At 34.7% G+C, this 12,575-nt stretch overlaps 1 protein-coding gene across 1 annotated transcript in view; it reads right to left on the minus strand.

Moving 5' to 3' along the window:
- Positions 1 to 12,575, minus strand: part of LOC109098870 (unconventional myosin-Ig-like) — a 42,377-nt gene that overhangs the window by 14,431 nt on the left and 15,371 nt on the right. The window contains 5 exon segments of the mRNA XM_042776704.1: positions 1,345 to 1,502; positions 6,403 to 6,516; positions 7,982 to 8,086; positions 10,098 to 10,242; positions 10,334 to 10,557. Of these exon segments, the coding sequence (XP_042632638.1) occupies positions 1,345 to 1,502; positions 6,403 to 6,516; positions 7,982 to 8,086; positions 10,098 to 10,242; positions 10,334 to 10,557 (746 nt within the window).

Consider the following 12,575-nt stretch of genomic DNA (forward strand, 5'->3'; position numbering starts at 1 on the left):
AATAAAAAACAGCTATTCATGCAACGTGTGTGTAGAATCTTTGTTTGGATCCTGATTAAAATGCAGTGGTTTTCTCTAAATTCAAATGGCTACAGATACATTCAAGGCTAGTTTGTCTGTTATAGAGCAAATAAAAAATAATTTGCTTTAAAAAAAAATTGATTAAAAAAAATGTAATCTGAATCTGCCATGAAAAATCATGATTGGTGCACCACTGATTAAAATACTAAATAAAAGGCCTCAAATTGGAAGTACAATCTGGGCTGTCTTTTTCTACCAATTCTTCAAAAGGTAGATCTTGTCTTTCACAACGGCCGAGGTTAGGGATCTTGGGCTTAAAAATGTTGGTGAACACTGCCATAAAGCAACACATTTCCTGGCCTCTGACAATAACCTTTTAAACTGTTAAACTTTAAACCTTTTAAACTTATGAAAATATTTGAATTAGAAGCTAATTTATATTCCAAATGAAATGTTTCATTGTTCTCCAGGCAAAAATCTTAGGTCTGATCATTTAAATTAGCACAAATAGTGAGGGATTAACCAAATAACGTGTATGAATGTACATCTTAATCATTAGTCATATTATTATATTTACATTATATACAAATCAAAGTAAAAGCATTTTAACAAGTATGATGAATAGCTAATTAATATTAGCCATACTATTTATGAGGTTTCTTCTCAAGAGAATATGATATTATGAATCATTATGATATTAGAGATTTTACTCACCATTTCTTTTCTTTTTTTTTTGACCACAAGGTATCGGAGTAAACTCGAATCAACACTGAACTTCTTTGAACTGAATCACTGCATTGCTGCCTTTTGTAGAACTGCTTACAGCTGAAATGACCTCGTTTCAAATGGAGGAACTTCACACTGTTATTGATCTGATCTGAACTGACTTGAACTAAATAATGACACTGTTGTCTTTTAAAGCTGCTTTGCAATAGAATCTGAATTGTCCCCATAGTTGAGTTTCCATAACTGATTCTGCGACTTTCCTGTTTATCTTATATTGTATAAAGCACTATTTTTGTACCACATGCCTCCCAAAAAATATCAAAATTAATTTTAATTCTTTTTTTTTGTGTGTTCATCATAGAAGCTGTGTATACAGGTAGCTTCTGTATGAATTGTAGTGTTAATGTAATTTTGAATAAATGATCAGATCTGGACAAAAGACAAGCTTTATGTGACTGACCCTAATACTAAGGGCTACAGGCCTGTTTAAATCCCCAACATGAACAATACTAATAGTTATGCTTGCCTTAGTAGCAGAAATATTTGCACAGTCCCTGAGAAATGTGCAAGTTGGGGGTTATTAGCAGGGACTCTTACCGTGTAAAGTGGTCTGTGAGGCTGCCCACCATCTCCCCTACACGGTCCTGATTTGGGTTGAGTTGACCCCTCTGTAGGTGCACCAGAAAGTCATCCTGAGAGGCAGTATGTAGCGCCACCATCTGGTCACTGCCACTTGTTACGCTCACACCAACCACCTGTGGGATTGAAGAGAGTGTAAAACAGCAATGCAAACACATGAAAACATGTTAACACATTACATGGCATGAGTTGATGCACAATGAAGTCAAAGCATTTGCGTCCAATAAATCCATCATTCCTGAGTCCAACATATCCATTTTTCCACCAACCAATGGCATTCAGTCAACCCCTGCCTTTGCAATCTCAGAGTAGATGCTAATTGATAGTTCACAGTGCTATTGTTTTTTGGCACATGTTTGACTCGGTAATCTTGAGAATGCTGGACATAATCGTGAACGAATGACTGGATTGTTGCAGTTAGTCAAAGACTGTGACCAATCGAAGTTGTGCGTCAGTAAAATATGTGTGTGCCTGGCTGGTACGCATGACTCTGAGATTAGAAACAGTGCTGGGGATGCTGTTTGCATGAGCATGCACACCCATGTGCCTTTATCTTCTTCAATATGTGTGTATTTCGCTTTACAAAACCTTAAAATCATGGCCTAAACATTTAAAGTATGCAGTCTCTTCTAGGAAAAATATTGATGACGCATCCTGCACTGCACACATTTTTATCCAGTTCAGTGCTTTCTAAAAAATAGATGTCCTTCACTTAATATCACCAGCAGTCAACTTGTGAGTGTCGTTTTAATATTTACAGAGGCAAGAGAAAGGATGTGATCCTATAGATATTGGTTGTTTTTCTGTATTAATTGGTCATAAAATGTCATCTGATCTTCATTAAAGTCACATGTATAGACAAACAAGACAATGTGCTTGAGCTAACTGTAAACAAACAATTAAAATCTTGTCTTTATTGAACACATCCTATTAAATATTCACCGTGCTGTGGAAAAAGTAAGTGAACTTAAGTTGTTAATATATGAATGATCCACAACACAAGTTGTTCACGAGTCCCTTGCTTGTCGCTATTCTTTAGAAAAAAACATCCAGGTCCTGCACTTTCTTTGGTTTTCCAGCATATTCTGCATACTTGAACCTTTTATAACAATGACGGTATGACATTTTATTAGCAACTAATGCAAAAAACAAACCAATTCCATTGGGTTCACATACTTTTTCTCACCACTGTATATACTATTACAGTATTTATTAATCAAAATATTTTTATTTCAGTTTTAGTAATTTCCGTATTTCTACTTATTTCAGAAAAGCTGCCAAAGAAACATTTCTAACATTTTTTTTTTTTAAGTTTCATCTAACATTTCATTATTTGATTTAAGCTTTATTCAAATGACCAAAAACTATTTTTAATAGTTTTTTTTTAGTTAACAATAACAACACTGTGAACAAACCACATGTTCAGAACTAGCTTATTACTGTTTGCAATATTGCAATTTAATTGCAATAAATACAATTTATTTATTTTTTTTACCAAATACATGTAAAATGTCTTGATATTTGGCTAATCAAACAAGAAAGTCAAGAAAGAGCATTTAAAAATAACAGAACATTATTTCTTGTTGAGTCACAACATCAATTTGAGAGTACTGCATTATCGGATACAGTACTCGTTTTATGACTACATAAAATAATACTTGCATATTGTACTAAAGCCTATTGGCTATTAAAAAAAACAAGCCTTCAATATGTCCTGCCTAAACAAATATCAAGGGGTCTTTAAGGTTCATTAAAGGCCAGTGTGTTTGTGTACATGAATGTGAATGGTTATGAACAGCAGGTGCGTCACCGCTGTGCCTGAAAGAAAGAGAGTGATTAGGCAGCATTAAGCCTCTTTACTCCCACTTGGATGGATACACATTAGCACACACAGACATGCGTGCATATACACACACACACACACACACACATGCGCGCACACGTGCAGGTTAATCGTTCTGTGCCCTGCGGTACAGTACATGCTGTTGATCTTGCTGTATGAGATTTTGAGAAATGAGGGTGGACCAGGAAAATACTGCACTGTGTTCCAATCAAACAGATACACATATATCTGAGTATACTAAAGCATTTTATAAAAAGCATTTTCAAATAAATAAATAAATAACACCTAAATAGCATTTATGCAGACAATTCCAAACAGAATTTCAAACCACAACTATAAGGTTATAAGGTTATAGTAGTAAGTGTGAATGGATGTAAGGTTGCCCTTTCTGTTTCTGCTGCTCTAGAATATCAGCTGACGTGATCAGCCTCTGTGCTGCACAGAGCCGTAATGCGTCAGTCTGTGGTGAAATGAGATTAAAACCACAATGTACTGGGCTGTCATAAAACAATATCCTTGTCTGGGACTGCCGGAACCCATCCAGTGTGGTCTGGCTTGACCCGAGGTGCTTGTGAAAGTTCAAGCACCTCAGGTATATATACACATATTCTTGCTTTAAAAAATTGCAGCCTAATTTAGGTCCATTAGGTCCATTTGAAATAAAATAAATTTAAAATAAATAAAATATTTCAGCTAGCTGCCATGGGAACATTTTTTATTTTCCTTTATTTTCTAATAAATTTAAATAAAAAAAGAAATAAGTTAAAATAAATAATGTTTAAATAACTGACAAAAACTCAAAAATAAATTACTAAAACTATTTAAAAAAAAAAAAAACTGAAAATCGAAAATATAAAAATAAAAGTAAAATATAATCTAATTCAAAATATTAGACTATAATACTCATATAACTACAATAATTCTTATATTATAGTAGAATAATTTTATTATTAATTATAGTACAATCATTTTAATAGGATTTGTTGTATTACCTTTAATTTACCCTGGCCTTAAAACATAAAAAAATCAAAATCAAAACTACCACAGTTGCATCAATATACTAAATTGCATGTGGTTGTTTGATCGATACATCACATTATTTATTGAGAATAATTAGTGAGAATAATTAGAATTAAAAAATAATTTATAAAGTGAAAAGTCCAAATGCATTACATTCATATGCTTTATTGTCTTTAAAATAATGTAACAATGCAAATAATGATAATGCTCTTTAAAATATGCTTTATGCATTTCTTAGAATTTGGAAATATGATTTATATTTTTGTGAGACTGACTTGGCATACAAACTGCTATATATATATATATATATATATATATATACGATTATATATATATATATATATATATATATATATATATATATATATATTTTTTTTTTTTTTTTTTTTTTTTTTTTTTGTTCTTGAGCTATATTCAGATCTTTAAACATCATAATGACAGCTGTAGCATGAAAATTATGTACTGAAGAGTTACATATTTGGTGAGATTCAGAGCTATACTGCAGTTTGTTCTGCCCAGTCGCTTATCTCTACGTCTCTCTCTGAGACGTCTGGTCTTGCTTTCGCTAGAGACGTGTGAAACATACAGATATGGTTAAAATTGCAGGTTTAATGTGTGTGTATATGTGATTGTGAAGGGGAGCTCAGACTGCAGTGCTGCAGAGTGTGTCCAAATCCCTCTCTCACTGTATCGCATCTGAGAACATAGACAGAATGTAGGTCAGACACCTCACACACAGACTGTTCTGGTCACTGAATTCACTTCGACGCAGCCAGAAGTTTGTGAATTACCCTAATTAAACCATCTGACGTGGCTGGTCATATGGAGTATTAGTGCAGTCATCTAATAAGAGAGACCAGTTAGTAGTTGTAGACAAAAATCCATTAGCTAAAGACAAGGGACACGCGCTACGGATGGCAAATCCAAAAGAGCCAGGAGACAGCGAGACTGCAGCAGACAGATGCACTGACCCACATTGCACAGTTACATAAAACAAAAACAAACACAGACAATGACAGACACCAAGACGTGTCTGCTTTCTTTTTAAGGCTTCACACTCATAAAAATAAAGGTTCTTAATTGGCATTTATGGTTCATTCATGGAAATACTTTCCATAAAACATTTCTATTGTACAAAATGTTCTTTATAGTGGAAAAGGGTTCCTTAGATCTTTAAAGTGTTCTTCACACACACACGCACGCACACACACACACACACACACACACACACACACACACACACACACACACACACAATTGTTCTTTTAAAGGAAAAGTTCACCCATTAATAAAATATGCTAAAAATGTTCTCACCCTCAGGCCATCCAAGATGTAGATGAGTTTGTTTCTTATTGGGAACAGATTTGTATAAATGTATCATTACATTACTTGCTCACCAGTAGATCCTCTGCAGTGAATGGGTGCCGTCAGAATGAAACATCACAATAACCCACAAGTAATCCACACAACTCCAGTCCACCAATTAACATATTGTGACGTGAAAAGCTGTGTGTTTGTAAGAAATAAATCAAAATATGAGTCCATATCTATAATAACACTTACACTAGTGAAAAAGTCCAACCCTGTTGTCCTCTCACATCAAAATCCACCCACATATTAGTTTAGAACTGTTTTCACTTGCAAACAGTGCTTGCTTTTGTGCATATTTCTCTCCTGATTCAGACAAGTCACACGTGTTTTGCTAGAGAAAGCAATATTATTGATAGAGGATTTTAGCCGGAAGCAACAGTTTGAAGTTAAAGACGTCTTAATGATGGATTTGTTTCTTACAAACATGCAGCTTTTTGCTTCATGACACATTAATTGATGGACTGGAGTGGTGTGGATTACTTGTGGAAAATTATGATGTTTTTATCAGCTGTTTGAACTCTCATTCTGACGGCACCCATTCACTGCAGAGGATCCACTGGTGAGGAAGTGATGTGATGCTACATTTGTCCATATCTGTTCTATATCTAATCTATATGCTAGATGGTCTGAGGGTGAGTACATTTTCAGCATTTATTTCATTTTTAGGTGAGCTATTCTTTTAGGAACTAACCACTGAAAGGATCTTTGAGGATGAGGATCCAAAAATGGTTCTTCCATTAAATCGCTGGGTGACTGGGTGTTCATGTGCATGAAATACTTACTGAATCAAGCGGTATTCGTTTTTGCACTTTAAAGTGTTTTTTAGGTTCCAGCCTGTAGATATGCTTGTCTGTGATGAGTAGAGCTCTGTCCTTTGTGTTGTTGAACCAGTTTAGCTGGAGAAAAGAGAGATCAGGAGAGAGAGAAAGCAGAAATGAGCTAAACTAGCTTCCTCTGTCTGAGCTTGACTGCAATAATAAGTAATAAAGATATTCAGGGCTTGTTGAAATTCATGAGCAACCTTCGCATCAGCGCTGTTGGTATGTTTATGTGCTGCTTCCCTATTGTACTGCAGGTTCATGCCTTTAAAAATAGCTTGTGAAGTTGGGTTGAGTCTCGCTGGGAAGGGAAGATAAACTGGACCACTGGTAGCAGCATCAATAGCTGCAGCGGTATGATAGAGAGTGTGTTTTACAGTCTTTGCTCAAGGCAGTCAAACACTGAGCACTCGGCTGTGCTTGTGATCTCCACGTTGGCTACGGTCAGAGGTGCTCACGAGTGAGAAAATGAGAAAGTGAATGAGACTCGGTGACTTGGAGTTTGGTGAATAAGAGAGTATGTCTGTGTGTGTGTGTGTGTGTGTGTGTGTGTGTGTGTGTGTGTGGGGGGTTGTGAGTGAAAGAGAGAGAGAGAGAGAAAGAGAGAGAGAGAGAGAGAGACTATATTTTCATATTTTTACCCTATAATAAGTATGTTACTTTTTTACTTTTTTATTTTTTTTTTTTTTTTTTCTATACATTATTTAATCTTATTTTATTTAGCATTTTTTATTATTTTTCTTGTTAAAAGTACTTATTTACTTATTTGTAACATTTATCACATAGTACTTATTTGTAACACTCATACTCTTATTGTACATTAGTATTGTATGTTATATTATTAGTTAATATTGTTTGTTTACTCCATTTGCACTATTGTTATTTTGTTTTATTTGCTAATATTGTTTGATTATTTTATTTACACAATTTATTTTACTGTATTTGATAACGTTGCTTGTTTACTCCATTCACACTGCTGCAATTTTACTACATTTGTTAATATAGTTTTTTACTTCATTCACATTGTTGTTTTATTTGATTTGATAACATTGCTTGTTGACTACAGTACATTCACAATGTTGTAATTTTACTTTAATTGTTAATATAGTTTACTTCATTCAGAGTATTATTGTTTTATTTAATTTGATAATATTGCTTGTTTACACCATTCACACATTTTTTTATAATATTGCTTGTTTATTTCATACACATTGTTGTAATTTTATATTATGTGATGATATTGTTTGTTTACACCATTCATGCTATTATTTTATTTGTTAATATTGTTTGTTTTCTACATTTACACCATTGTTATTTTATTTAATTTGTTAATATTGTTTGTTTACTCCATTCTCACTATTGTAATTTTACTTTGTTAACTTGTTTAATTATTTTCTGTTTGCTTTATCACAGTTTACTCCATTTGTGCTATTGTTATTTTACAGGATTTCTTAATTTAACTATCCTCCGCAAATGCTTCGGCGATACAAATGCATAATGTTTGTCATTTATTAACAGTGAAATTGAAAAGTAAAAAGCTTACCATCCTGACAGAGCATGAAAAGAGGATCTGGCTGTACTGGTCTTTGTTCTTCAGCTCTTTAGTGATGCGCACAAAGTTGGTGCTCGTCAGAGGAGAGTCTTTTGCCTGCAGTGGAGAGACACATTACTGGATTTATGATTCTGAGAAGCTTAGTCACAAGCAACACAAACAACAAGCACACTTATGCTTCCATGGCTTCCTTGATATCAATTCAAATCAATGCATGACGGATTTAAAAACACAGTCATCACCATCATCAGCCTACTCCACTAATGCATCAAACAGACACGACACCTTATCTGCAACGACAGATTCTCAACAGCGCTTCATAAATAAGCTTTTGATTCATTAAGATGATCTGAAAACTTCAAAGGTCTTTGAAAGCTCATCTGTTATAGCCGATATAAACTGTGACGACAGGAAGGAGCATTCATCATGCATCTTGTGAGCTCTAAAAATGTGTGTTGTGAAATACAGAAGCCACAATAAGTCTCATGCTGCTGAGGAAAAATTCTACAGGATTATTAGAAAGAAAAGAAAGCTCTTCTTCGACTACTGTATTGAGCACATGGACTCGCTCTTCATTTCGCACCACTGGAGTGAGAATTATTTGGAGCCACAGGGCTCTCAACTTTAGTTCAAGAGAGATTTTGTTAAGCTTATCCTTGAAAAAGCAAAGAAAAAAAAATAGTACATACTATAATATTTCCTTTTGTGTTCTCCAGAAGAAAGAAAGCTTTGGAACAACATTAGCGTGAGTACACTTTTTTCGGTGAAATGTCTATTTAACCAGAAAGAGCCCTTTGGTTAATCACATTCACCAGACAGTAGAACAGTTTGGTTAGTGAACCAGAATCAAACCAGCATTATCAGCATAAATATGCCAGGACTAGCATCTGATCAAAGCAGTGAAATCAGGGCATGAGGATGGTCTTGAGTATGGCTGTTACCTTCTCAGATATAGCAAGAGACGTCTCTCACCCAAAAAAACACCATGTAAATTTAACACCTTCACCTGCAGCAGCCATGTGCCAACGACGCATATGAGACTGCATCAGTTGATTTACACTGATTTGTGTAATGTGTAATGAATTTAAAAGCATAAGGCTGGAAACAAACACAAAGGTGGGGTCTGTGAGGGTCAAAATACGCTAATGTTTGATTATACAGCAACAAGAATTAGATGCAATCTGTTGACCTGTTTTTGAGTCACCAATAGTCATATGCATGGTTTCAACAGCTCAGAGTGTCAATGCTGATTGTTTTTGCACAACAACAAGAGATTGGTTTGGACAAAATGATGACTAAATCATAAAGTGGGATTTAATGATAATGGGCTTAATGTTTTGATGTCAAGATGCTCATGCAAGCTTTTAGTGAAATCCCCAGGATAATTATATATATACTACAGAGACATACAGGGAAGAAATAAAAACAAGACTACATTGCCACAAACTAAGATTTATTGCCCATGACTTAATCTGTTCCCTTATTTTATGCCACATTATACTAATCTCTTCCCTCTTTGCCACGATCGCCAAATTAAAGTGACCACGATTTAATTAAAACAAGGAAACTAATTAATAAAACATGACCATGAATTACTAAATCACGGGATGGAATGTTTTTTTTGGCCATAGTTTTTATTTTTGCACATTATGTACAACTATAATAAAATTACTGCTTTCTCACAGAGAAAAGTTGGTGAATATAAAACGTAACTGTACTTCAGCAAAAACTAATTTACAAATGACATTAATTAATTTCGTTCAATGGGAGAAAACAGATTTTCTTCCCATTTGAATATACTTGAACATGAATTCCAATTTATAGCACATTTGTGGTAATTTCATAAAGTTTTTTTTTTTCATCATGATTTTCATCATTTTTGGAGTTTGTAAGCTCACATTTGTTATATGGAAAACAGCAGCGTGAACATTCTTCGAAACATCTTCTGTGTTGCGCAAAAGTCATGGTTTGACATGATGGTATAAAATAAAATAAAATAAAATAAAATAAAATAAAATAAAATAAAATAAAATAAAATAAAATAAAATAAAATACAAAGTGCATTCAAAGGGAAAGTTCTAAATGAGTAACCTAATGAAAAACTCACATTGGCCAAGTAGTCTCTCTCCCAGGCACGGCTGTAGCCCCAGTCCACTCTCTCCCCGCTCAGAGCTGACAGAGCAGCTACTTTTGCCCTCACCTCCGCCATGTCAGACGGTGGGATGTTCTTAATTAGCTGCCGGGCCCACCATCTAAGAGAGAGGCAGTGACAGCATGAGAGGAAGGCCAAACGATTAAAGAAAAAGACATGATAACATCATGAAGATGAAGTCATGGTAATACCGGCGGTAGAGGTGTTGTGTGATTCTGTGGAACTGCACCAGGGCTGCAGGCGGTGTCGGCCACTCCACACTCTTCCCATAGTCGGCCATGTTTCGAACGTTGGTGAAACGTCTCTCCACTTCCCAGAAGTGAGCTTTCACCTTATAGCATTTATAATATGCCATTATGGTATAGATTGCCCTTAATTTCCTACATCGCATACGTGCTAATGCACCTCTCCAAACCTGCAAAAAAAAACACAAATACAGGTTGAATGAATGTGAGGGAAACCCGCTGAAGACACTAAGCACTGTCCCTGTGATGTGGCTGGTGAAACATATTCTGCTGCAAAATCTAAACTGCCCAGGCATTATGGACATTAAAGTACCTTAAATAATATCTACTTTTGGCCAAATTCTAAGACAGCATTGCATGTGCATATACTAACGTTCAAAAGTTTGGGGTTGGTTACATTTGAAATGTTTTTGAAAGAAGTCTCTTGTTTTCACAAATGCTGCATTTATTTGACCAAAAATGCAGTAAAAAAAGCAATGTTGTGAAGTATTTATAAAATTATAAATTACAGTTTTATATTCTAATATATTATGAAATGTAATTTATTCCTGATGTTATTCCTGAATTTTCAGCATCATTGACTTTATTGTCAAGTTTGATTAATTTAATGTGTCTTTGCTAGATAAAAATATTAATTTATGAAAAAAACCTTCAAAAGTATGTATAATTTAAAAGAAAATTATAATTTATATCTAAATATAAAATAGGCCCATTCTATGTAATTTATTCTGAAATAGTTCCATCTAATTTAAAATACACAAATTTACTTTTTAAATAGATAATATTGTGTGAGCACAAATTTACATTTTCTCCAAAACCAAATTATCTGATAGAATGATGCAGGCAGTGGACACAGAGGCAGCTCCATATTGTTGGGGACAGTGTTATTATAATGTACTGTTTAGCATTGATAAGAAAATGCAAATTGGGTTTGGGAGTATTGAAATGTGACAAATGTACAGTTTCTCAAATGAACAACTATGAAAGATATGACAGCTGATAGAGTGAAGTTTACAAGGTTTTGGTTTTTGGTGTGGTGGGATGAGTTATTGGATAAATGTGTGAGTGAGTGATCAAATGATTCAGTGAATAAATGTGTGAGTGATTAAATGATTCAGTGAATAAGTGACTGAACCACTGATGTCACATGGACCATTTTAACGATGTCCTCACTACGTTTCTGTGCCTTGACTGTAGTAGTTCCCTTGCTGTCTATGGAGGGTCAGAGAGCTCTTGGATTTCATCAAAAATATCTTAATTTGTTTTCACGAAGATGAACGAAGATCCTTCGGGTTTGGAATGACATGAGGGTGAGTAATTAATGACGGAATTTATTTTTTGGGGGGTGAACTATCCCTTAAGTGATCAAATGATTCAGTGAATAAGTGAATGAATGATTTAATGATTTAGTGAATAAATGAGTAAATGATCGAATGACTCAGTGAACAATCGAGCGAGTGAGTGTATTATTAAAATATTCAGTGAATAAGTGAGTGAGTGACCTATTGATTTAGTGAATAAACGAGTGAGTGAATGATCAGATGATTCAATGAATCATGACTGAGTTACTGAATATTTAAGTGAGTGCCTAAGAGAAGGATCCAATGAATCAGTGAATAATTGAGTGAATGAGTGAGCAAGCCTGTGAAGGATCGAATTATTCAGTGAATAAATGAGTGAGTGATCAAATGATTCAGTGAATGAGTGAGTGAGTGAGTGTTTGGTTGATAAAATTATTTGGTTAATGAGTGAGTGAGTGAGTGAGTGAGTGAATGATTCAGTTAATGAGTGAGTGAGTGAGTGAGTGAGTGAGTGAGTGAGTGGTGTAAGAACGTGTCCATCGCAGAGAAATCAGATCAAATGATCCAGTTGATACATAAGTCAGTGAATGAATGATCAAACGATTCAGTGAATAAATGTGTGAGCGAGTCCGTGAAACGTACAGGTGGACATAAAAAAGGCATCTGCTGGGTCGTCTCATCTGCTATGCAGGACTGAGTTTTGACTAAGCTAGCCTTTAGTTTAAATCAGGCAGCATTAAGTGGGACAGAAGTGAAATCAGGGCAACTCACACTGCAGATGAATAATTGAATGCAACAACAATAATCCACCACTCATAATCATTATCACAATCACTGTTATTAATGTCACATACAGCCTACACACCAGATGAATGAGTGGGAAAACC

This window comes from Cyprinus carpio, chromosome A19, assembly GCF_018340385.1.
Source record: "Cyprinus carpio isolate SPL01 chromosome A19, ASM1834038v1, whole genome shotgun sequence".
NCBI lineage: Eukaryota > Metazoa > Chordata > Actinopteri > Cypriniformes > Cyprinidae > Cyprinus > Cyprinus carpio.